This window comes from Catharus ustulatus, chromosome Z (assembly GCF_009819885.2).
Source record: "Catharus ustulatus isolate bCatUst1 chromosome Z, bCatUst1.pri.v2, whole genome shotgun sequence".
Lineage (NCBI taxonomy): Eukaryota > Metazoa > Chordata > Aves > Passeriformes > Turdidae > Catharus > Catharus ustulatus.
This window is the reverse complement of record NC_046262.2, coordinates 10696905-10722804: the sequence shown is the minus strand read 5'-3', so window position 1 is coordinate 10722804 and position 25900 is coordinate 10696905. Positions and strand designations below refer to the sequence as shown.

At 41.1% G+C, this 25900-nt stretch overlaps 1 protein-coding gene across 2 annotated transcripts in view; it reads left to right on the top strand.

Annotated features, from left to right (window-relative positions):
- Nucleotides 1-25900, top strand: part of NPR3 (natriuretic peptide receptor 3) — a 43681-nt gene that overhangs the window by 8929 nt on the left and 8852 nt on the right. For both annotated transcript variants that reach the window (XR_004420728.1, XM_033085455.1), the window contains exons 3-7: nucleotides 334-500; nucleotides 16687-16822; nucleotides 18898-18992; nucleotides 22640-22775; nucleotides 24237-24324. Coding sequence is in view for 1 of the 2 variants with exons in the window: in XM_033085455.1 (XP_032941346.1) it covers nucleotides 334-500; nucleotides 16687-16822; nucleotides 18898-18992; nucleotides 22640-22775; nucleotides 24237-24324 (622 nt within the window). In the remaining variant the exon portion in view is untranslated. The remainder of the gene's footprint in view (nucleotides 1-333; nucleotides 501-16686; nucleotides 16823-18897; nucleotides 18993-22639; nucleotides 22776-24236; nucleotides 24325-25900) is intronic.

Sequence of the window (25900 nt, the reverse complement as noted above, 5' to 3'; positions counted from 1 at the left end):
TTGTGCTTGAATCCTCCCTCACTTCTTCGAACTTAAATATCTCTGTGTTTGAGACCTGGCATATGTGTTTGGCTCCAAGATGCCATCTCACACTTAGGATTTATTCCACCCTTTTAAAATAAGCAAACACAGTGTGGGAGTAAGATTGTCCTTTGGTTTGCACATTTACTTCTTAGTTATTCCTCACTGCCTGGTTTCCGCACATCTTGAAGAAGGGTCTGTTCTCCTGTGTGCTTTACTATCTCTCCAATGATCAGAAAAGGGAACCTTTTGAGTGCAAAAAGGAATCCCATAATGGTACCTGTTTGGAAATATGTTTGTTTCCCTCTTTAGGAAATGGCTCTTGGAGAAGAGGAGACAAGCATGACCTTGAAGCCAAGAAAGCATACTCATACCTCCAAACTGTCACTCTGCTGAGGACTGTGAAGCCTGAGTTTGAGAAGTTTTCCCTGGAGGTGAAAAGTTCTGTTCAGAAGCAAGGTCTTCATGAAGATGACTACGTAAGTACTTGATGACAGTCTTCAGATTACAGCATCTTCAAACATGTACTCCTCATAAAAACAGAAATGGCAGTGAGACCTTATCAGGACAGAATCACCTGGACTCAGTTGCAAAATTGTGATGGTGCACATATAATTTTTTTTTGGTGGATAATGCAAATTATGAGGATAGGCTTGGTCTAGGTGCACTGTATCTGTGCACCAACATCCATGACCAATTGTCCTGTGCTCATCTCCTAGTTCATCAGCAGAAGGGTTGGGCAGAGGCAGGTCTCTCTCACTCTACCACCAATAAGTCTTCTTAACAGGCAAAGAAATGCATCCTTCATTTTTGTTTTCTCCCGATTATTATTTTTTTTAGAATCCAATCTCAGAAAGTTACATTATCTGGATTGAATGCAATGAAGTCATTCTTGATGTGAATGAGGAAAGTGGTCTTATTTATCAACAAAGCATATTTAAGTAGTTGGTGTTTTTTATTTGACCTCTCTAAAATGTCAACAGAGTCCTTGCGAGTTGCTTTTAGCCTTGGGGAATGCCACTGTCTTCCAGAGGTGGACATGGGACACTATGCCTTTTTCTAATCTTTCAAAATGTGGGAGGAAAATGCCTTTGAAAATTGTTTTTGAGCTAGTGCTAAGCTAGTTCACTAGTCATTTTCACAGAAAAGTCATATGTGGAAGCAAGAATATATAGCATATACCTGCAGGGATTTCTACATGCTGATACAAGTACTTCCTAGACAGTTAACCTTCTCCATGGTGCAGTGTCAACTTTCCAGATATGCTTGAAGAGAGAGTTTGATCAGTCCTTAGCTGTAGGAAATGAGAGCCTGAAAATCAAGAAAGTAACCCAAACCCTTTGTTTTCCAGCTTTCACTTGGGCTTCCATCTCATCCCTTTGCTTTAAGCATTGTGTCCATCTTTCATTCACCAGTTTGTGCTTGAACATTGTGTTAGAAAATGAGTAACCTTCCTGTGGTTTATTGTATAACCTTAGAAAACTTATGTTTCTTAGAACTTGAATGTATTTAATTTAAATATTTTACCTAGAATATTAAATTTGAGTCACAACAGTGGTTTATATTGTTCCTGTGATACTTCCAAAATCTAGTTATAGTCTTTTGTTGGCATGTTTTGTCTTGGGTTGGTGGAGAAACCCCACCTCACGATTTCAAGGTGCTGCTCTCTGAAGAACCTGCTAAATGAGCTCTGAAGGTGGCCATCAGACTTAAGTTTGTGCTGTTGCTCCCTTTTCTCTCTGTGTCCTTTTTCAGATGTTACTTACCAAGCTATCTCCTTTCAAAACCTGCTATGTGCCTTTGGTTGTGGTTGGTGAGAAGTGTGATTTTAAATGCGTATTTTTATTTTTTTAATCTGGGCAGTGTGACACCTCCCCAGATGAGGAGAGTAGGGTCTAGTTTGGGGGCAGGCAAGAGGATGCTTTTCTCTTCTTTAGGGTGGGACCCTGTGCATTGGGTTGCACAGATACAAGCCCTGCTCTGGTTAACCAGAATTTGATCTAGGGGAGAGTAAATTCCCCTGTGCCAGTGTGGGGGAGATTTTGCAGGCTAATTTGTTTGCTTGGGAGACTCTCTCACAGCTGCACACCCACTGCCACAGGTTCTCTGCTGTCATTCCTCAGCCCATGGCTGCTGTGTGTGTTGTCAGTGCTCCTGGCTGCTCTGGGGCAGCAATGGGGACTGGCTCCCTACCATCATCTCATCCTTGACCTTCCTCTGCCTGTCTCTGGGGGATGCTTCTCCCTGTGTCCCATTTCCACCTATGATCCAGAGTCCTTCACCTTGTTCTATGAGCTCCTTCGTGCAAAACCTTGAGCCTTTGCTGGGACCAGGCAAGTTGCATAGGCCCCCTCCTGCTGCTACTTCTCCTACTCCTCTCCTTGTTCTTCTTTTCCCACTTGGCTTTCTTCTTGCTTCCCAGTCTGTTCTTGCTGGGACACAGAGAGCATTCTGTGATCTGTGTAAACCTACCAGAGATTCCTGCCGCCTGAAACATCAGCCCTTGGCTCACAGGCACTCTCCGTGGTAGAGGCCATTAGGACCTGGAGCTGTCTGTAGAGGAGATACAGGTCATGGCTATGGGGAAAGGAGGTTTGGTTACAAATGCAGAGTATCCTGCCATTACTTGGATGCTTAACTAAAATAGATCTCAGCAAAGCATCCCCTACATGCTTTTCCACAGCCTTCTAACGATGGTAAAAGAAAATATCCCTAAGAGAGGTAGTTTTTGAGTGTAGCAAAAAACCCCCATAGCTGTGTTTCTTCATTGACAGTGTGTGAACTTAAACTTTCTGGTTTGCTTTGCATCATTTATGATGAATTATAAATTTCCCCACTTTGGACAGTGGGAAAGAGAAGCATCATATTCCCTTAACTGATTGTCCTCCTGCCCTGTTCAGAGGAGAAACATTTTGGGGCAGCCTTCAGGATTAAGAAAAGAAGCCATTCTGAAAACTAATGGGAAAAAAAATGCCAGACTAAAGACCAATTCTTCTCCTCTGAAAAATTTCTGAGGGAATAGTGGGCACCCATTAAGTGTGCTTTCTTTGGCAACATGGGAAACAAAGTGGGCTGGGTATGCATTAGGCAAAGCTGTGTCCTCCCAGGGAAGACTGGGAGGGAAAAGTCGTTGAGCTGAGTGGGTGGGAAGAGACAGAGATGGATTTTGCTGTGCTGGATTCTGCTCCTGAAAGCAAAACTATGTAGAAAGATAATCAATAGTACAGCCCATCTCAAGTCGTATCCATGGGTGTTGAAATATAGTCCTCATTCTTTTCTGCAAGCTGTGTCCCAAGAGGAGACGCTTAGGGAGGTTTGGGTTTGAAGCATTCAGTGTGTCTGCTTTTCTGTGTGGATTTTGCCAATGTCATGGGAAAATGGGGCCCCAGGCCCATGGTTGAAATTATCTTACAGTGACCCTAACTCAAACAAAATTCATTAATGCTGCCATTTTGTCCTGGCCTCTTGCCAGCACTAATCCTAAAGGCATTATTATCTACCAAAAAAGAATATCATAAAAATGGAAAATAAGCAGATGACAGAAGGAGAGATAAGGGAGACAGAAAGGGCAAAGTCCTAAAGCAGCAGCTGTCCCACTGCCAGATGCAGAACACATACGGCCCTTGGAGGAGTAACAGGTCAAAGAGTGTTGGCTGTCTTCATCTCCAGCTGTGAAATCACACAGAAAAGAGAAAAACGTGTTTTGAGTACGTTTTTCCCAGCTCAGAAGTTTCTGCATGGGTATTTTGCTTTGGGGATGGGGAAGATGGAAGAACCTGTGCCTTACGATTCTGAGAAAGCATCTTAGAAATATTTGTGTTGCACAGCATGGGTCAATGGTGATGCTCCCTGTCTGCAATGTCCCGTTGCAAAGTCCCATAGCAGCAGCTGCCCGAGGCCGTAGCAGATATTGCTAGTTTGCTTGTTCACCAGTCTGAGTGTGAAAGCAGTTACTGTCACGTTAATATAACCCAAAGAACTGTGGGCTGAAGCAATAAAACTGCTCAGCTATCACTTCAGCATTCACCAGTGTCTTGTGGTTTTTTTGTAGAAAGCCTGACCAATGTATTCTGTGTCTACCTGAAGATCTACTTCTCTGATAAAATAAGCCAAAAAGGAGAAATGTTTTCAAAAGTCTAATCAAATTGGGGTTTCAGGCATGCAGTAGTATCACTTTAATGCTTTTATGCAAATGGTGGCAGTTTTCTTGCTTTTGTAATGTTAATACATTATCAAGACATTAATAGCAGGGAGTCTTGTTCTCTGTAAACCCATAACATCCTTGGTTTAATTGCAAAATACAGGGCAAGCTCTGTCTGCAGACCTATAGCCTAGTTGAGACAGACAGCAGTGGGAATTGAATGCAATTACTTGAAGGAAGAATTTAAAACTGTCTCTAACGGGGTGTGTGAATAATTCCCAACACATACTGTAGTTAAAAATGTTTATGAATAAACAGTATTTCAGTTAAAGTATATGCATAAGCCATTTTTATTAAATAATGCTGAACACTTAATGAATTGGTGGTAGGGTGCAGTTTGGAAGTTCTTAATGCACCTTCTGTTCTGACTCAGGTCTAGGATTCAATAAATGCTTTTTTTATGTCCAACACAGTATTCTGAGCTCAGATGATTTTACAGCCAGGAATATTTGCTCTTCTGAGGTTACAGACCACCCATGGCTTGTTTTTTCTTCTCATTTAAAAGCTGAAAATGTAACTAATTAAGCAAATATTTCTGCTGTGTTAACTACATGACAGCATTGTTCACAAGGTGGATACATGTTTTTTTTCCTACCCACAACCTTTTTCACTCTGAAAATGAGCATCGGGAGAAAACTGGACCCTGATTTGCCAGTAAAGTTATCTCAGTGAAAGAATGAGCTATGTAAATTAATTAGATCAGCAAGATACTGCTCCCTATTAGAAAGAGGAACTCTGTTTTATTTAACATTTTCAGCCCTCTGAAAGGACAAACGGTGCACTCAGGAGCAACCTTTTTAGCTCCAACAGTTAACTACAAAAGCTTCATGGGAGGTAGCTGTGCTCGTAAAGTTTATCATCTCATCCATAACATCCGTGCCAGACTCTTCCCTGTGTGTATTCCTGACGTCAGCCTTTTAATTAGGATTGCACACCAGCTAAGATAAGGCTGGGAGAAGTGAGCAATTCAGTCTTGTAGCTGTGATGCTGAAAATGTAACTTATTCAGCAATGTCCTTCTCACTTGTCTTTTTTCAGGCACAGGCAGGCGAGATTAATGTCAGGCAGTCTTTTGTGTCTTCTGACTGCATAAGGATGGGAGAGAGTTTTGAGGAGATTTAAGGGGAAAAAAAAAAGAAAGAACCCCCAAACCCTGCCAGGGGATAATTTGTTCAAATGAATGGGTCTATTCAGCTGCTGGAGTGCTTTGCTAATTGTGTTCGAAAGAATAAAAGCAAACCACAAGCTGCTTTTCAGCAGCCGGAAAAAACGGTTTCACATGCCAGCTTATTAACAAGATGAATTCTATTAGTAAAACATATTTAGGATTTTCACGACCAACCCTTCACCCCTTGGAATTTAGTGAGAGTGTCTTTATTTTCTGTAAGAGGAGTATTGACCTGTGGACTGCTAAATTTGGTGAATACAGCAGACACTTGTTTTTTTTTCCCCTGAAGTTAATGCTTTCTCAGTGGTATGAAGAACCAGTGTCATCCACGTCAGGGTCTTAGGCAAAACTACAGTGTAATAGTAAGTTATTTGCCAGTAACAGATGTCATAAAAGACAGTAAAAGAAAGAAATTATTCTTCTCTCTTCTAGTGGATTTGTTTAGTTTTTCTAGCCTATCTAAGCATATTTTTGAAGCTGTCTTAAATCATGGAGGAGATAGTGTAAAACTGTATGTATATCTGGAAATAGCAACATCTGAACTTTTTGGGAATGTAGAAGTTTAGAGCTGATCTTCATGGATATGTTGTATATTTTCCATAGCCCCATATTTTTACTTGGATTTCACAGATACTCATGTTCTACTTTGCTAAACAGGCACTCAGAAATTTATGGGTAAGGCCCTCTTTGAAGTACTTGCTAGAAATATGCCTTATTTTCCACTAATAAAGTGTGAAAAATATGTCCTCCCACAAAAGTCATAGCCTGTTTCTTGTTTTAGTGCTTCTCTATGCCGCTTGCATTGCAAGTAAACAAAAAGCTAATTTGTCCCATTGAGGTATTGTTTTAATGTAAGTCCGTAAGATTTTTGACACCTCAGGTTGGACTCTGAGATGTTAGAATGAAGGAAAAGGTAGACTCTCTATTTCATTCGGCATAAAATGTCACTTGAAAAACGAAATATCTTTGCTTAATAGACTTTCTAGCAGCCACAGCCTTTTTCTGTGAGTCTCATTCTCTGGGTATCTCATTAAAATAAAACTTGAGTTGGAAGTTTCCTTATTTACTGAGAGAATATTCATCTCATCAAGGCATGAAGAGGAGGTTTGGGTGAGTCTGTCCCATATCAGGAAAGTGTTGCAGCCAGCAGCAGGATCCTGGGCTGGCACTTGGAAGCTGTTTTGGACTTGCTGGATGGCTGAAGGGATGCTCCAGCCTCAGCACCTTGGGTGCTGTGGAGGGTTCACCTCACCTGTGCTGGTACCTTCACACTGTGGTCACACAGATTGGGTTGAGAGTCCAGTGTTTGGATTCTATCTGAGCCAAGCAGTTTAAACAGAGTTTGATTATGAGGGCGTCAGGAGGTGTGGGGAGGGAGCCATGCTTAGTTTTCATTATAGATGTAAAGGAAGAGCAGTTCTTCAAGACCAGAAATGTGAATTCCTCGTTTGATAGCATAGGAGCAGAAGAATTGTTGCCTCCACACTGAGGCGGACCAGGAAAGCTTTCTTGCACTTATTTGGGGTATTAGTATGGTGTAAGTGATTCTGAATGACAGCCGGGCAGGGTCTAACTTTGTGATGTTCACAAGTGACAAGTCTTCTAAAAACCCGTGTAAGTGGCAATCAGTAACATGTCAAGTCTGAGATCTTGTGCTCTGTCAGCACATTCATTTCTTATGGCTGAGTCCTCTGAGGTCAAGGTGAAGGTACCTCTGGGAAAGACTTATTCTCTGGACTGGAAAAAGTCTTTTAACAGAAGGGCAGGCCAGTCCCATGGGTGAGTCAGGTCACCCAGGTGTATGAGTGCTCGCAGAGCCAAGACAGGCAGCAGGGTTTGGGTGTGCTCCACTCTGTTGGGCTGTAAGAAAAGGTCAGTGTACAATGTGCCAGCTCTGATTTTTTCTTCCTTTTTTCAGGGGATATTTAGCAATTTTGCTAATGCGGAGGGGGTAATGTAGTCATCCTGTGAGAATGGGCTGTGTGAAAAAGGCAGGGGTGTTCTTGTGCATGCAAGGAGGCATAGGAACCCACAGGAGGATACTCAAAACTTTCCTTCTCGCTTTAGTAGATACTTTTTTCATTAGGGAGAGAAGTCTGGGACAAAAATGAGTAGGTCTAGCCCATTCTAAAAAGAACTAATATGTCAAAGTGTATTGAAAAGACAAGGAGTGTCTCTGTCCCAGAGCAAATGAATAAGAGGGGCATGAGAAAGGGGCACGGGACAATGGGAGGAGGGTAGGTGAGGACGCCCTTTGCTCCGTGGCTGGGAACAAGGTGACATTCACTGAGCAGGACATTTACATTTGATGGGAAATGTGTGTGTACAATGTGTCCAGTTACCCCATCAGCCTGCAGACTACTAAATACCTTAGAGAGTAAAACCAAGGAGAATCTCAGGAATCAGACAGTCAGTATGGATGCAAGGAGCTATGAGAGTGAGCTTTTAGTTTCTTGGAGTGGCTGTAAATCCTAAGATTTAGAGGTATTAACTACCATGCTGCTGCTGAGGAGTGGGAGGATATGTTTCAGGTGTGCAGCTGGAACCTTGCTGCCTACTGACAGGTACACACAAATACCTGCTGAGATAGCTGCTGTACCTCTGCTGTGCTAATGGGATCCTCACAGGGGTGCCAGCAAAGGGATGGTTAATCAGCCAGCTGAACACCTTTCATCAATATCCACTGTCTGAAAGAAAATAACAAAACCAAGTAGTTAAATTTTAAATTATTTGAAGTGGAAGCATGACTAAAAGCAGCCTGAGGGTTTGCATTAGTTCCATGCCATTAAAGTTTACAAGTTCATATGCCCATTTACCCTGGTATTTAATAAAAGGATCATTTGTCATGGCAATCACAGCCTCAGGTGGGCTCTCCTAGCAAATTATTTACTCCCAGCCCAGAGGTCTTCCAGGTCTTGGCAGGTCATGCCTTTCCCCCAGCACCTGGATTTCAGTTCCAGGAGTGCCTCCACCTCAGGATGCCCTGCAGACAGGGCAGGTGAAAGGTGGAATTCAGGTTCTCTGAAAGCAGAGATTGAACCCTGAAGTTCTCTCGTGCTGACTCAGTAATGGGAGGCCCAGGGCTTTTAGATGGAAGGGGCAGGGAATGCAAAAGGACTTGTGCCCTGTGGGGTTTTGAAAAGGCTTTACTGCAAGTTCATGCAGTGAGGAGTTATTACCTGCCTGTGTGAGAATAAGAGGGTCACATCATCCCTCATTCTCTACCTCCTCTGCTGGCAAGGGTGAGGTGGGATGCTGCTCTTATGAGCTCTGGTTTTGGGCGCCTAATTTTTGCCTGATACTGAGTAAGGATCTTAGATGACTATTCCCAGCTCCAAGCATACTGTTGAGCTAAGTTTCCCTTTTGTCTGTGTCTAAATAATTCATGTTTATCCAGTCCTTAAGACTGTAAAGCAAATGCTCTGCTGGATAGTCTTTGCTAATCTGCAGAAATCAAATGGTCCTTTTCATGAGATGTGTTTTTACCCCATCCAAGATTTTGCCAACCCACCAGCTAGAGTAGCACAGGTAAATTCAGTTTGAACATGAGTTGTTTCCAATCACTGTGATACAGTGATTTTTCTGAGCTTTGCATAGAGATGATGTGATCTTGAGAGTTTTTAATGCAAAAAATAAAATATTTCTGTGATTTTTGTGGTTTGGTGATAATGTTAGCAATCCAGAACCCAAAACAATTGCACATTGTACAAGGATAAACATTTAACAAAAAAAGTCCTTCCTGTTTGTCCTAGCTCTGCATTCATTTAAACCACTTTAACTTATTTTAGCAAGTGGAACTGATTTTTTCAGATGAGGTGACTGTCATCCTGAAGACTGAGGTGTTCCTGCCTGTAAAACATTCTTGCCTGCTGACATCAAAACTTAATATCTAAAGAAAGGAAGAGGGTGGTGGTATTTTTGCTGCTAACTGTTTATCTGCAATTAAAATGTCACAATTTAAATGCCAGCTGAATATGTAAGCATTCATTGCAACTGTATAACAGATTCTCAGACCACCAGTGGGGATTCTTAGAAAAATCTATTCAAAACAAGCATATTTTAGTTTCTGTATGTCTGTGTTTTCAGCTGAAAAGAATAATTTCTTTTAATATCTCTTGTGTTTCACCCCTATGACTAGATGTAAAATTTCTGGACATAGTTTTGCAACTCATCACGTGAATAGCAACATAGTTTGTTAGAAGGCAGGAAGTCCTGAAACAGTTGGAAGGTTAATTTTATAAATGACAGCTGTACCCTCTGTGGTTAAGATCTGTTCAGTACTCAGGCAGTCACAGTATAGTGCTGTGTGCTAGAGATCCTTTGTATTAGTTGTTTATCTGATCTTAGAGATGTAATATAAAAATGGGATATTTCACCTTAACTGCAGGAGCACAGTAATGTATTCTCTGATTCTGTCCTTTTCCTTGATAGATGACATGGAGCTCTTTAGAGCTAAATTATACAGGTGAATAGTATGTGTGTAAATCATACATAAAGGAGAAATTCCTCTAAATGATTATCCTGTAGGTAGCTGAGTTTTGGTAGAAAACTGTTCTGTTCCTTAGATAAATCAACTGCACCTCTGAGGGCAACATTAAAAGGTAATGCAGGAACAAAAGCCACAGCTTGCAAAAAGAATCAGTGAACACAATGGATAGAGCCAGAAATAAATCCCATACAGGTTTTCAGGGGGAAAATCTGGTCTAGAAGAGCATCTTGTTCCTGGAGCAGGGCAGTTCTCAGCTCAGCCTGCCCCTGCTTTGGCCATGCCAGTGGAGGTCTGGGGAGAGTCTGAGGGCCCTTTGATGTGAACTGGCTGTGGGTAAGGTTCTGACTCTGCTGAGGTGACAGTTCCTCTTTTTGTGTTTAATGGAATGAGCTCATTTTGGCTGTAGCTGGACATTTCTGCCCAGCCTGTTAGCAGCAGGTACTAGGGGTTCACAGCCATTTTTTAGTTAACTATAGGAGAGTGTTGCAAGCAATAAACAAAGAATGGGCAGCTTTTGCAGGCAGTGGGGTGGAAGGTTTTCTCCACGCCTTTGTATCTCAGTTGTCACTGTAGCCTGAAGTGTTTTAGCTGACATAGCACAGCTGCCCTGTAGTCTGGGACTGAATAGATTTTTGCTTCAGTTCACCATTGAGACGGTAGAGCAACTTGTGGCTGCCCCAGCCAGATGATTGTGAATAAATCTACTAATTGTTCAAGAATGGGGTACTAAGAAAAACAAGGAATAAGGTTTGAAGAATGAGATGAGATACAAGAGCAAAGGAGCTGCCTCTGTGGTTAGTTTTCTTTCCATAGCAAGAAAACAATCTTCACTGACAAATATCCTTAACTCCCTGAATTTGGCTGCCTTTTTTAAGTAAATCACAGATACTGCTGTAATTTGTTAATTTACTTTTATTTTCTTTTTGTTAATTTATTTTATTTCAGCAGACCTTTTCTTGGAACGAAAGGCTGGCTTCTGGTCCACAGTTGACTTTAAAGTGGATGAGAGTTTGTAACTAGTGGTACTTCAGCCTTGTTGGAGTATGTGGAGCAAAGGGAGCAGAGGTTTGGCATGCCCAGAGTGCACATCAGCTCGTGTACCAGCTGAACAGTGCAGGCAGAGGCATGGTCTCATCTCAAAGAAATGGGCTTAACTGCAGCACAGCATTTTTGTGTCCAAATCAAACAGAAAGTGCAGAAAAAAGCAGGGAATCCTGCTTTACATCTTGTCTCTCAAATGGTGCTTGCAGGCTCTTTTGTGGTGGAGATGGGCAGCTGATGAGCTGCAAGCAGTGCTTGTGCCCAGGACTCTCCAAACGTGGACTTCAGTTGCGGGGACACATTGCCTGGTGTGCAGAGTACTTGGGTGGAGCACGCACCTCATCTCCTCTGCTGCTCCAGCAAATACTGACACGGAGGTGAACACAAGCAGGCAGCCTTGTTGGAAGAAACCTTCTTAAAGGGAAGTGATGTCTTGTTCGGCTGTGGTGCTGAATTTTTAAGCTCTAAACTTTTGAGTGGAGTATAAGCGTCAGTCTGCAGAATCCCACTGACAAAGTCATATGCTCCCGTATAAGAGGAATGTCTTATGGGTTTCCATATAAAAACCATTCCCAGTGAAACATGAAATTGATGCAGCAGTACTTGAATAAATCTCTCCTAGATATGCACAAGATTTTACTGTTACACTCTTCCTCTAGGGAGAGATGTGAGCTCCAAACCCAAATAATAAAGTGAGTTTGGATATATTCTTTAGAAAACTAAGTCCTGAGCCCTGGCCTCATGTGTTCTTGAACAGGTGCCCATTTATATATTTATAGAGAGTGGATATCAGTGAATACAGTGTGAGGCTGTCCTTGGCTACAGCTGTGTTACCCAGAATTTGGTGTAATGCCATATATTCTTTTTCGGTTTTGAATTAAATGTGGTCAAAATGGCCTTCTCTGAAGAAAGCATATGTTTCTATTATTTTTTCCTTTTTCTTGCTGTTTGGTTGAAGCACTCTGATCCAGTAGGAGAGCAGCAGGCTTGCCCAAGGAAGCAGTCTGTGTTTTTAGTCTTAGGCATCTAAACATAGAGATTTGATTAAACTTACAGCTTTATTCTACTTTCCACTTCCTGCTTTGGTTCCACAGGGATGCATCCCTGTCTGTAGGCACCCCAAGACATGCTGTTTAGGGCAGTTCTATTATCCTGTGGCTTTGCATTTGTTGTGCTTGGGAGTCCTTGAAATCCCAATCCCAGTGCATGTCAGCATTACCCAGCTGTTATCCATAGGTGATGTTCAGGAGCTCTGTGAGTTTCTGTTGCACAATGGAATGAAGAAACCCTGTGAGGATCTGAGGAGATGGATGGTGGGTTAGTGAAAACTTTGATAATCTGTTAGGGTGGTAGCATGCAGAATGATACGTGGTAGTATTATGGCAGTAGGACTAGTACATCACTACAAAGCTGGAACTGCACATTGCTGGTTTGAAATGCACTTCACCTTTTCTCAGGTAATGATCAGGTGTAAGAATATTCTTCCGTCAGCTTCATGTTCTCAATCTACATGTCAGCTCCACCCAGAGTTTCCCACTGGAATTATGTGAACTAGAAGTTTAACACAAAATCAATTTGTAATAAAGATATTTTATCTTAAAAAATTAAACATTAATAATTTCTATATGTTGATCATCTATTGTATGGGAATCATGAGCACCTTGTTCTAGATTTGTGCAGCTCAGAGCAAGGTTATAGCAACTCCTCAAAGAACTGCTGAAGGCCCCTGACCATCTCAGAATTTTTTGAATGGGAGTATGCAACATCAACAAATGGTATTAAAGAAAGAAATCCCTGCAGTAGAGTTAAGTGAATAGCGCTGGTAGTGAGTCAGCAGAAGACAACATAAGAAATGTGTCAAGAATGCATGTGAGAGAAGTTGGTTATGTCATGACTTCTTAGAAAAGCTGGTAAAGAAGAGGCCATAATTATAATTGGCTTGGTGAAAGAGGATTAAAAAGGGAGACCTGACAGTTAAATTGCAACTGCTTAGAAAAATACTTCTATTGAGATACATTGCAACAGTGTGAGATAGTAGGAGCATTATGTCAAATATGTGAGTTGGTAAGATTTTTGTGAAATGTCTGGGTACAGCCTTCTGCAGTTTCCTAGAGTCCTCACTGATTGGGGGTGAAACTGTAGCTTGACAGCTTGGATATCACTATAAACATAGAAAGTAGATGCAGCGACCAAGTGTGGGAGGTGTTTTTTGCCTTTTCAACAGAAAAAAAGTCATGATGATGTTGCTGCCCACTAAGCATGGAAGTGGTACGAATTGCTGCAATTGCTGTGATTCAGAGCTGGGCAGTTCCAGATGGAGGAGAATAATCTTACTTTACAGTCAGTAGGTAGGATATGGAAAATTATGGGTCCTGCATAGCTGTATCTTGGCTGTCTTCCACATCGGTAGTGTTTTGCATTGCTGTGTATGCTGTTAACACCTTGGTATATATGAACAGTGTGGTCACGATATGGCTGCTTGGGGAACTATAACTTTGAACTGGGTAGCATTTATGCATGTGATTTCCACTGAGAGGGGTTGTTGGGTTTTGGTTGTTTTCTTTTCTCTGATAGAAGATGATTAATTAGGGTAGAAAGCCAGGAAGTTAAAAGGGGTATATATCTTGTTCATCTATGCAGTTAGCATACTTGCTTTTTAGGTGTATATATTAGAATAGGATATGAAAGTAGTACAGAAGATAGCTCAGAAGTTTCCATGTGTTTGTACTGCAGCCTCCAAAGATGTTCAGCACACCTGGCAACTTCTCTGCTGCCAGTGGCATTGCTGCCACGTTGAGGGGTGACCCTGCAGTATGGGCCAGGGACAGCAACATTTCAGTAGGTCTGGTGCGCAAATTGTGATCACAGCATTTCGAGCTCTGCTCACACCTGTGATTAAAAGGCAGCATAAGTGAAAATGAAAAACACAACAATAAAAAGACTCTGCTTTGTATTAGAGTTCAACTAAAAGAACTTTGAATTACCTCTAAAATTAGTGGGCCCTTAATAGATTTTATACTCTGTTCAGTTTTTATCCTGATGTTGAGCTAACACATTATTAATTACCATGGACACCTTCAAGCAGCCTGTGAAGACAGCTACTCTCATTCCTATTTGAAGCATTCCTGGAATATAAACTTTATAGTCAAGCCCTTTTTAATGCTTTTCCTTCAGCAAAGAGCAAACCTTTCAAAATTTTTTGCAGCTGTTACTTCACATTTTAATATTCCACTGTCCTACACATCATGCAACCCGTGGTCTGTGTGGAATTGTGGCAACTTACAAATGATTGAACGAGGTGATATGCAGGAAAACTTTATTCCCTTCGTGGGATCCTGTATCACCTTTCAAGAACTGCTGCTTAAACGTGTTCCTGGATTAATGTGAAAAGTCTCAGGTGTGCCCAGCATATGGTTTGGGTGGGGAGTGTAAGTGCAATCCCATCTGCAAACAGTAATTACAGCTCTTTCAGAAGATTTTAAATGGCATAAATTATCCATAGTTTCAGCTTCCTTGACAATATGAGATAAAATGCTGGGGTTTGTGTGTGATCAACTGAGCAGTGGCATAAATGACTTTCTGACGATTTTCTAATGTGGTTTTTCACTTGTAATGCAAGGGGTTTTGGCCAAGTGGAGCTTTGGCAAGAGGCTGTGGCAGTAACCTCCCAAACTGCCAAGTGAGTTTTGACAGGGTTTATGTGGCAAATCTGTGTCTACAGAAGGGTTTTCAGGCCGGTGGCATGAGTAGACTTCAGGTTGAGCAAATTAGCTGACAAAATGGATTTTGAAGGTTGCTGTGTTACGCTGAGGGATCTTTGCCATGGACAAAAGAAGTGACAAATAGCTTTCCTTGAAACAAATGCCAGCCACAAACTGTAAATCAGCCAGCAGGGAGGTATAGCTACTGGAGAGTCTAATTTCTCTCTTGAGAGAAAGAATGTCACATTAAGAAAGCTGAAGTTTGATCATGCACAGGCCCCTTGGATTCTAACCCTGGCACATGAAGCAGTTGTCGAGATTTGTGGTTTCTTGGTTTGGTTGGGTTTTTTGAAATTCTGAAAAGTTAAAGCCCCTGCTGGCAAAGCCTATCCTAGTATGCACTCTGTCCATCAGCTTTTATTATTCCACCAAAAGCCTGACTTTCCCCTCCTTTCAGGCTTTCTCTTTACTTCAGAATAACTGCAGCTGTCCTTTACTCTGTGGCTGTCAGAATGAGCTGAGCTGTTCTGCACCTCCTGTAGCACCAAGGGCTCTTTCCCCTGATGAATGTGGTGCATTCAACTGCAGCATAGGTTGGAGTTACTGAAAATCCAGTTTTAAATGTCATAACAATGTAAACTTTTATATTATCAGTAATTAATTCCAAAGTTCTCCTTACTGTTGGCAACTGCTTTAAGAGTGAAGGAATGTCTTGGATGTAATTACATTATCAGGGTTTGATTAGTTCAGCTTCGCAAATCAACTATGTAATACTTTTTATCTGTGGAACAGTTATGTAGTTAACTGGCCACATGCTTTGTTTTGTAACATTTTTAATGTCCCTCTAAACCTATGAGAGTTAGAGTAGTACTTCATTTACTGGCATTTTAAATTGTTTAGATACACTGAAATGGAAGATAACTAAATGTTATTTCTGTCAGGGAGAATATTTGTAGGGGTGAGTTGTTCACTGGAAGTGGCAGTAAGAGACCCCATAATGTGGTTACATCTTTGTTATGATGTCAGGAGTTTTTATTATTGTAGTGAAATTCTGAGTGGATGGGAACATCTTTCTTGCAGCTGGAAAGATAATTCATTCTGAGTTACTGTGCATTGAGTGAGTAGATTGCACTGCTGAAATGAGCTGCTGCCTACAGAAGAGGAGTACCTGTGCTGCTCCAGTCATTCTGCATCAGCTTCTGCTGATGGGTCTCACACCTGAAATAATTATTGCTTCACTATTGAAGCACGTCAGGCTCCTGAGAGCAAACTTGTAATGTTTTTCAGCACTCAGCTGTTAACTGTTTTTGTGACTCACAGTCCAAAAATTGTAGGTTGGCTATGAAGGTTCACTGGCAGCAATCTTCTCTTGTGTTAGGGTTATAAAGCAGGGTTAGGGTTATTAGGATTATTTAATTCATTTCATTTAACTTACTGAGAAAACTATAAAGGAGAGGAAAAGGTTCTCCTGGCAGTTCCAGAAAACACATTACTGGAGAGGGTAAGTAGTTTTCTCCATTGCTCATTTGCTAGTGGAGAGATGCTTGGCTGAACAAGAGCCAGAAATGGAAGTGGTAATCATTAAACAAGCAAATCCACCAGTTGAGCTCTCCAAAAAAAATCATGACAGAAAATGCTTCCCAGTCCTGAGAGGTGCTAAGTCCCCTGTGCAGAGGGAGTGGGTTATATTTGCTGCTGTGGGATGAGGGTGCTCAGCACCTGACAGAATCTCACATGGTCAAGTGCAGAATTTGTGCTCTGGACATGGGAACTGGGATCTGCAGATTTCTCCCCTATCTGCAGAGCTATTCAGACACAACATTATGAATGTCCAGAATAGCAGATAGTGGTTAACTGTTTTTAAAAATGGGTCAGAAGTTGCTGTTGTCCCCCTGAGGTTTTTTTGAGATATATTCCTTTCTGTTCCAGCAGCTGAGAAAGTAACTCCCCAAATTAGTCAGTGTGATTAATTTTTAGATTCTCTCTAGTCAGTCAATTACCTAGGAAAGAAAAATTTTGTTATGTGTCAAATGCCATTGGTTTTTCTTCTTCTTTTCTTTTTATAGGTTAACATGTTTGTGGAAGGATTCCATGATGCGATCCTTCTTTATGCTCTAGCTTTACAGGAAGTCCTGAAGATTGGTTTCAGTAAGAAAGATGGAGAAAAAATTGTTCAACAAACACGAAACAGAACATACGAAGGTAAGAGTTAACATGGAATTACATCTTTCAGAGTCAAAAAACTTCAGGTCTTTGTTCTGTGCAAAGTAAGGACTCATGCCTATTTCACTCCTCAGAGAGGAAAGTGACCATATGAAACCATGTTTCATATTCATCTTTAAGGCTGGCTCACATATCTCGTCAGTCTGTCTTTTTTTGCACCAACTGTCGAGGTCTTGACTCAGTTCAAAAAACTCTTAATTTAATGACCCTCACTGATGTTGTAAAGAAATACCCATAATTTTCTCAGGCTCCTTATTTGTTTTTGAAAAGATTACAGCTGCTCGCTTTGCTCATGTTCATCTATTAGCTCTGAGATTGCCTCATTTATTCCATTTCACTTTATCTTGAAAGCCTGGGAATGGATAGAAGCGAGCAGGTGCCAGGATTGGGGTTATTTTGTGTTTCTCAATGGGATTCCTTTGGGCCCTAGAAGGATTTCCCCCAGCCTCCTTTCAGGAGCTGTGTGTGTTGTCTCAGAGGCAGCAGCTGAGCAGCACTGTACCTAATCCTCGAGGCTGCAGTTCTGCAGTGCAACTGCACTTTATGTCACCTTGCTGATGTAAAGCAATGCAGATGCTTCTGCCAGGTAAGAATTGTAATAAAGAAACTGGAGATTATTGGTTTAATCTGTCATCTCTTAAAATATTTCCATCCATCTCTTTAAAGTATTTCCATCCATCTCATGTAATAGTCCAATCATTTGATGTAGGACTGGCAAGATTTCCTGTGGAAATGCCTGAGAGAAGAAAACATTTCCCCTAGATAAAAGCGAATGATTAATCTGAATGTGTAAGAAAAACCTCGTGGCCAGGTTCTCAGCTCTAAGAATACATTGGACACAGTGTAGGAAGGCAAGAGGGGCAGCAGCTCCAAACCAATTTTCTGTTCTCAAATTGTGGTGTGAACACAAGGCAAAAGAACTCTCAACACAGCTTAAGTGAACACTCAAGCACTTTAAAGCAAGGAATTGCTTTAAATTATGCTGGTTGCAATCATCCCATAAACAGCAATTCTTCATTAAGGTTGTTTCATAGTTTCCTTCCTCTGTTTCTTAAGGAAATTGCAAGAAATGTCAACTTTTCAAATTCCTGGTTTTGATTCAGACGAAAAATTAGTCTTCTGCTGAAAAAAAAAATCCCATAGGAACTCCAAGTTTCAATTTCAGTACCTGCTTGCAAAAACTGAGTTTTGGTTTTCTTAGGTCACAAAAGCGTCTGTTCCAATTAGCACCTCCGCTCCGATCCAAAATCCAAATTGAGGTGTAAGCAGGGACATTACAGTTCTTCAGAGTGGCCTCTTCTTTCAGTGTCTCACAGCCAAGTAGTTACACACATTTGATGTTCCTGCAGTAATTGAATTGACAATGGCTTGATTACTGTGTTGTTTTAATTAAACAGATGCTTGACAATAACCTTTGATTACCACTACATATTTCTAAAACCTCAGCAAGCTAGAAATTGTAAAACAGGGAAGTGGAATGGGGCTCTAAGAATATAAACAAAACTGTGCATATTAAGTAGTTAATCTTATGTGGATGAATGCAGGGCTTAATGCATATATAATGCACATGGTGCCCCTTGTCCATGCCATCTCCAGTATCCCATTAGTGGAAACAACACTGGACTGGTTGTATGGGTGCAGCATGGTTGTATGGAATCTAGATCTCTGTCCCTGTGTCCTCTGCAGCGCATGAGCTGGGCTCTCTTTAGTGAGGCATCATCGAATATTTCAGGATTAGGCTCTCTGTAAATAACTCATGTTAAATATATTTGTGTTTTAGTCTTACATGCTGATTTTTGGATTAGATTTTTCTCACGTATTCTCCAGTCTCACACGTTTAATATTTAAAAAGGAGAAATGTTAAGAATTCAGGAATGCAGACACAGAGATGAAATTACAATTTCTTCTGGAATGCCAACAAAAATGCAGGGAGACTGATGAGATTTCCTGTCATATCAGCCTGTAAAAACCTGTCCACTATTTTCATGTTTTGCTTGGAAAGGCTCAGTATTTTAACTAATTAATCTTCTGATTCCTCACATGCCATTCTTTAGGCATTGCAGGGCAGGTGTCTATTGATGCCAATGGAGACAGATATGGGGATTTCTCTGTGATTGGAATGACAGACCCGGAGACAGGCACACAGGAGGTAAGGAAACAAATGCCACTGCAATTACCCACTAAAGAATTAGTAATTCAGTGTAAAGTAACATGGCATCATCTCTTTACTTGGTGACTTAATCCTACCAACTTAAAGACCAAATCCTTTCTGTAAAATAGCTATCTTGAAGTAGTTATAATAAGAATTTTAAACTTTCTTCTTTTCCTCAACAATACAACTTCACATGATGCTAGCCTTTAACTAAAGGGTGAATTCTTACAAGCTGGCCAAGCACTTCTGATTTTGAATATGAGAAATTATTGTTTAAAAATGCCTTTTATTTATTGGTGGTAAGAAAGATTAATCTTACAGCACCAGTGATGCACAAGTTGTCCTGATGTGTTAACACAGCAAGTACCAGTATGGTCAGCCTGTGGTCAGCCACAAGCAGGAGTGCAGACCTTGCCTGGCCTTGTTTGTCAGGCAGCTATTCCTAAGTGCCTTCTTTTCAGCATTTAAAAAAACATTTTAATCAGATGGCTCCATATATACCAAATGGGTTATTCCACTGGACGCAGAAGGAGTGGAGGAGATGCACTGTGAAAAAGCCTGTGAGAAACAGAGAATAACATGTCTGGGCTGAGTTATTAATACATGCAGTGCCCTAAGTCCAGCTGCAGTGTAATGCTTTTGTTGGTTGCAGAATCAGCATCAGCCTCAGCTTTGCTGGTCTACTCGATTTCAACAAGTTCGAAGAAAATGTAGCAGTGTCTGAGCTGGACATTTCAGCGTGTGGTTTTGAATCCAGTGAAGTTACACTGTTGTTGGTACTGCTGCAGCAGAGAAAAATTCAGAGAGCAGTTTCAAAAGTGTGATGATGTCTCGTGTGTCCTAGTAAAAGTGACTGAAAAATTATTTTGCTACCAGTAAACCACAGACATTCCCAGGGGCAGTAGGAGTACAAAATGGTTGGGATAACTTTGGTGCGAATAACCTGCATTTCTTCTGTATGTTCAGCCCAGGTGAAAAAGCCCAGCTTTTTATCTTGTTTATCAATTTAATTTCCCTCTCTTACCCTTCCTTCCATTGTTCTTTCACTTGCAATTTAAACTACTTCTAAAAAAAATGTTACATTTATTCTTTTAACTTATTGTGGAATTTCCCTCTGGCTTATTAGGTACATAAATATACATGTAATTAACATTTTACACCTAATTACTTACCAGTTTTGTCTGCCACATAATTTCTACCCTCATGCTTCACTCTAAAACATTGTTTCTTTGATAACATGTTCTATCCATCTGGATAATTTTTTTCTGTATGTGAGAATGTTTCTCAACTGAGCTGTGCCAGATGGATGGGTGTTTGGGCATAGCTGTTTTCCCAGGTCTGTTCACAGAGTTTAAAGCTAGAAGAAAACCTCGTTTGATTTCTGCTATATTAGACACAGGCAGGTTTCCTAATCTTTGCGGACATGATTAAATCTCATGCTATAACAGGCATTTATTTTTGGAGACACTGAAAGAACAGACTGCCTTGCTGGTGCCCTCAATGTTTGTTCCAGATGAACCACTCCTGCTCTTCAAAAATCTATATCCTGCTGATCTGAATCCATGTGGTTCCTGCTTATAGCTTTTTGTTCTTAAACCATTTTGCATATTTTCTTATTTAGTAATTCTTACTGGTGGAGGGCTCACCCACTCCTGTTTGATAAATTAAACAATCTCTTGATAAATAATCTGATACCTGTGAATGGTCTCTATTTATGCTAGTTTACTGAATTTGCCTTAATTTTTGGACAAATGTTGAACATATTCATTCTTCAAAGGATTTCTATAGCTGAAACTGTGAGAGAAATTAGTTATTTAATTTAATGTAAAATATACATTTGTGTATTTGACCAGGGCAAATGTTCTTTAACATCATTGGCTTCAAAATGAAATTCAGGTGAAAGATTTGAAGAGGCTATCCATCCCTTGAATTCTAAACCTAGTGTATTAATATCTGAGTTTTATCTGTGGTAGGACAAAGAGATCTATTGATGTGCTTCTACCATTGCTTCTGACCATTTCAGTGTCACGCTACATGGTCTTGCTGCTGTACATAGACATTTTTAGACATATTGCTGCAGTAGATTGAACATAGGTTATTTTGAATAAAGCCTGAAACTGCTGAAGACAGGGCTGAAATTCTGAAGTGCCTTTATGAATTGGTATGGAAAAATATTACAGTACTACCAGAATAAAGCATATCAACATATTATGTTAATATCAAAATATCAACAACTGCAGAAATACATGATTTGAAGGTTTTAACTTAACATGACAAAGGACCTCCGAATTCTACGCAGAGAGAAAACTCCAGCCTGGAGTGTGTTGTTGAGAGTTTCAGCATGCAAAGTGGTTGAATTCCTGGAATCAGAGAAGGGGTTAGATTTGGGAGAGACCTTAAAGATCATCCAGTCCCAACTCGCTCACCGTGGACGGGGGCTCCTTCCACTGGATCAGATTGCTCTGACCTCCATCCAAACTCACCTTGAACATTTCCAGGGATGTTGAAGCTATACCACAGCTTCTTTCTGGTGTGCCAGTGGCCTCACCACCCTCACAGTAAAGAATTTCTACCTAACATCTAATCTAAATCTCTCCTCTTTTAGTTTAAATCTGTTGCCCTTGTTCTGTCATTACCTGCCTGTGATAAAGTTGTTCTCCCTCTATTTTATAAGCCCTCTTGAAATACTGAAAGGCTGCAGTGAGATCACCCCAGAGCCTTTTCTTTTCAAGGAACAATCCAATCTCTCTCAGCCATTCCTCACAGCACAGGTGCTCCATCCCTGTGATCATCTTTGTGTCTCCCCTCTGGGCTCACTCCAGCAGGTCCCTGTCCCTCCTGTGCAGGACCCCAGCTCTGGGTGCAGTGCTCCAGGTGGGTCTCAGCAGAGCAGAGCAGAGGGGCAGAATCCCCTCCCTGCCCTGCTGCCCACGGGACTCTGGATGCAGCCCAGGACACGTTTGGCTCTCTGGGCTGTGAGTGCCATGGCTGGGGCATGTCCAGCCTCTCACCCACAGCACCCCCAAGTCCTTCTGGGCAGGGCTGCTCTGGGTCTGTTTTCAAGCCCAGTCTGGACTCATGTCTAGCTACTGATGCTTTCACTTTACTGGGTAACAATCCTGAGCACTCAACTCGTTATGGAGCTATTGAATAAAACTCAGGGAGAGTAGGAGGAATATTCAGAATTGTGTAAACTGGATTTGTATAGAAAAGAAGCCTGAGGGCAGAATCAGGTGAACATGTGAAGCAGTGTTTCAGAAAGGAAGATTTTCTGTGTCCACGGACAATTTGATAACAAGTGATGGATAATTACAAAGAAATAATTTTATGTTACATGCTAGGGAAAACAACTGACAGTAAGGCTAGCTAAGTTCCAGAATAATTGGTGCAGAAATTGTCAAGTCTCCATCTTTGAAGGCTTTCATGAACAGATTAGATAAACATCTGTCAGGAATGCTTTTGTTCGGCTGATTCTGCTCTAGGGCAGGGCATGCACTACATAACCTCCCTCAGACCTCTTCAGCCCTCTTCTCTGAGATTCAACATCATGCCACAGGAGTCAAGTGAGTGATGCTTCTCTCCTGTTTGTTCCACTTCTCTAAGTTGAGAGGAAAATATTTTCATCCCTTTCTTGTTTTGCATAGGTGATCGGAGACTACTACGGGAAGCAGGGGCGATTTGAAATCCGATCGAATGTGAAATACCCGTGGAACCACGGCAGGCTGCGGCTAGATGAAAGCCGAGTTTCAGAGCACACAAACAATACACCGTGTAAATCATGTAAGTTTAGTGACTTAATTCTTCTGCCCCAGCCTCAAAGAGAAGAATCAATGAGTTGCTGAAACATCACAGGCCATATTAAATTGTTTAGCACAGCTGTCCAGCTGAGACATGGTGCCTGTTTCTCTCTTCTGACTGCTGGGAGGTTAGGGTCTGGCACCCATGGTAGTACATGGTCTGAATCCTTTCCCTGAACTTAAATGGAACAGTAATCATGCACAGGCCAGAGCCCTGGAGGCTTTAGGTCTTTACAGGGGCCTTTTAGCCAGAAAGAGAGATGTAACTGAAACCCCAGCAGAGAATATTCACACTGATAATTAGCAGCTGTGCCAGTGGGAGCAGCAGTCTCCCAGTGCAGAATGATTTTCAGTGTTATAAGAAGGCACTATGAAGGGCTCAGTAGGCTGAGGAGAAGTGAAAACAGTTGAATGAGGTGACATCTGTGAATTCAGAAGTCAGGGACTACCTCCAAAGGACAGATGTCCATTCTTTTCAGCACACTGGCATCGCAGACTGCGTTGTAGTGAGTAGGACATTGCAAGGAGATTGGGGTAGGAGAATACTGGTGCCTCAGTGACAAAGGGTGGTCTTAACTTTTCACAGGAGGCAAATTGCTACTCCTGCAGTGAAAAGGTAACTCCAGCCCAATAATTCTTGAATCATTCAAAAAATTGTGTGCACACAGACTATCTGTGGTGTAGCTATGCACCTTCTTCCTTCTGTACAGACTCCTTGAAGGGTCAAGGATGAAGGAATAGAAGCAAGCAGTTTAATTTCCTTCTCTGTTCCTTTCCACAAACCCAGTGGGAATGGAAATAGGAGTAGACTACATGCACATGAAAATGCCCTTGTTCTTCAGGAGCCCTGCACTTCCCAGAGACAATCCCTATTTGGGCTCCTCTTCAGCCACTCTGTCCCTGTTCTGCCTCTCTTGAGATTTGAAGCAAGTCCAAAGTCATATGTCTTTAACTTGAAACAATGTATCTTCAGGAAATAAGAAAAAAATGGAGGAACTGTTGGATAATCATAGTAAATTTAATGAACCTGGGTGATAGAGGGTTATGATTCTAATCCAGGTACGATGAGTTTGTTTCTGTTACGGTGACTCAAGGCATATTCAGTGCTGATTCCCATTATGTATGTCGCTGTAACCCCAGTCAGTGTTAGGATTCAGACCAAGCTGTCCAGGCCAGTTTCCTAACAACATGCACTTGGATCACAACTCCAGAATTGTGCCTTCATCTGACACTGAGCTGGGGTATTTTTCAACCCTAAGGAAAGCAAGGACAAAAAGTAAACATGCAGACACTGGAACAGGTTCCAGTGGGATCCTGAACTTTTAAAGGCTTTAGTTATTATCTAACATTGATCACTAATTTCTTAATTGTGTGTATTTTCCAATATGTGAATGCAGATAGTTCTTAATATAAACCCTGTTTGCTTATTTTTCCCCTTTTCAAGCAGGTGGTCTAGGAGAATCAGCAGTTACAGGAATAGTTGTCGGCGCCTTGCTTGGAGCAGGATTGCTAATGGCTTTTTACTTCTTCAGGTTAGTCCAATTCATTGAAAGTTCTGTAAACTTTTTATTCATCATCCAAACTTCTCAGCTCCTGGCAGAACATCCTTGGTGGGAGACAGAGAGGCACCATAATAATATGTGGTAACATTTTCACCAGAGACAGGGAACACACTTTGATTGTCCTTTTGTGTTTATCCAAATAATTTTATTGACTTGGGTCTTCATCCTGTAACTACTTACATCTCTAAGTAATGTTACTCATGGAAGTAATTCCAGTGAGTTCCAGACATTCACAGTTGCTTTAGTAAAATGCCCTGGCCTTGAAAGCTGCCTTTGTTTGGTGCTCCTTGCCAGCACAGTTGTGCAGGCTGTGATCTGCAAGAGATTTATATCATTTGCCTGGCATTGAATGGAATTGTACTGCAGAACAGAAAGAGATTTCTGTTTTGGTGTAAGAGAGCATTTGGATTCCAAAGCTGTGCATTTAACTTAATAAGCTGAGGTCAGTGCAGTGTGATCAGCGTTTGATTCGTGTTTAAGTAAAATAATTCTTCCACTGCTAGTCAGCAAATTTAAAGTCTTGATAATTGATACTATACTGATGGAATAAATTAGTTATACGTGTTCAGCACCTTATGTATACAGTAATTTATTGTCCTGCTATGGAAAAACCAGATAGGAGAATAGAATTAACCTCTGCATACAAGAATCAAATAATTCTATCCAATAAAAAATAACTGTTTATAAAAAATATTAACAAAATAAAACAGGTAAAGCCTGCTTCAATTCACCAGGACACTTTCAGGGTTTCAAAGAATCAAGTTTATTCATTAGGTACTTAAAATGAAATTCTGCAGGGTAATTTTATTCTTACATGCTTATATAGTCATTGCTTATGTAGTATGTTGTTTGGGTTTGAGATAGCATGAAGTTGGCTTGGACTCAACTATCTTTAGAAGAAAAAGAGAATAAAAATCTGTCTTTATATTTTATGTCATCAGAGGCTCTTGCATCTTACATGAATTCACAAACAGAGATGACGGTTTTTAGCTGTGGGTAGTAACATTGCTGATATTGGGAGGGAATTGTTATGTAAGGACAAGAAATAAAACAACAAATATCCTGAGCTGGTATAAAGCTATGGAAAGTATCACTGTAAGAACAGAACTTGAACTCCTAGTTATCTGACACAAAAATTTGGAAATCCACGTGAACAAAGGTGTCTGTCAAAGTGGATGTAATGCACCTGAGCTCAACCCCAGTCTTTTTGTGAATGGTCATACAGGAGTAATGAGCAGGTTTATTCTGTGCAGTTCATGTAATATTCGTGTAAAAGCTAAACCAGATCTCTGAGCAGTGCCTGTTTTTCAGTTTACTGAGGAAAGCTGCAGGTGCTGTCAGATGGATCTATGCATTGCAGTTGTCTAAAGACCTATGGGTGAATTTCACTCTGGAGATCCGATTGCAATTACTCAAAGCAAGAGCAGGGACAACCTCCTTATTCCACCATTAGAATAAATACCTGAAGCCTGACAAATCAGGGTGCATGGGTCAGATTTTCAGAAAATGTAGGCTTAGCAATTGTGTGCCTGGAAGTAATCTGTAC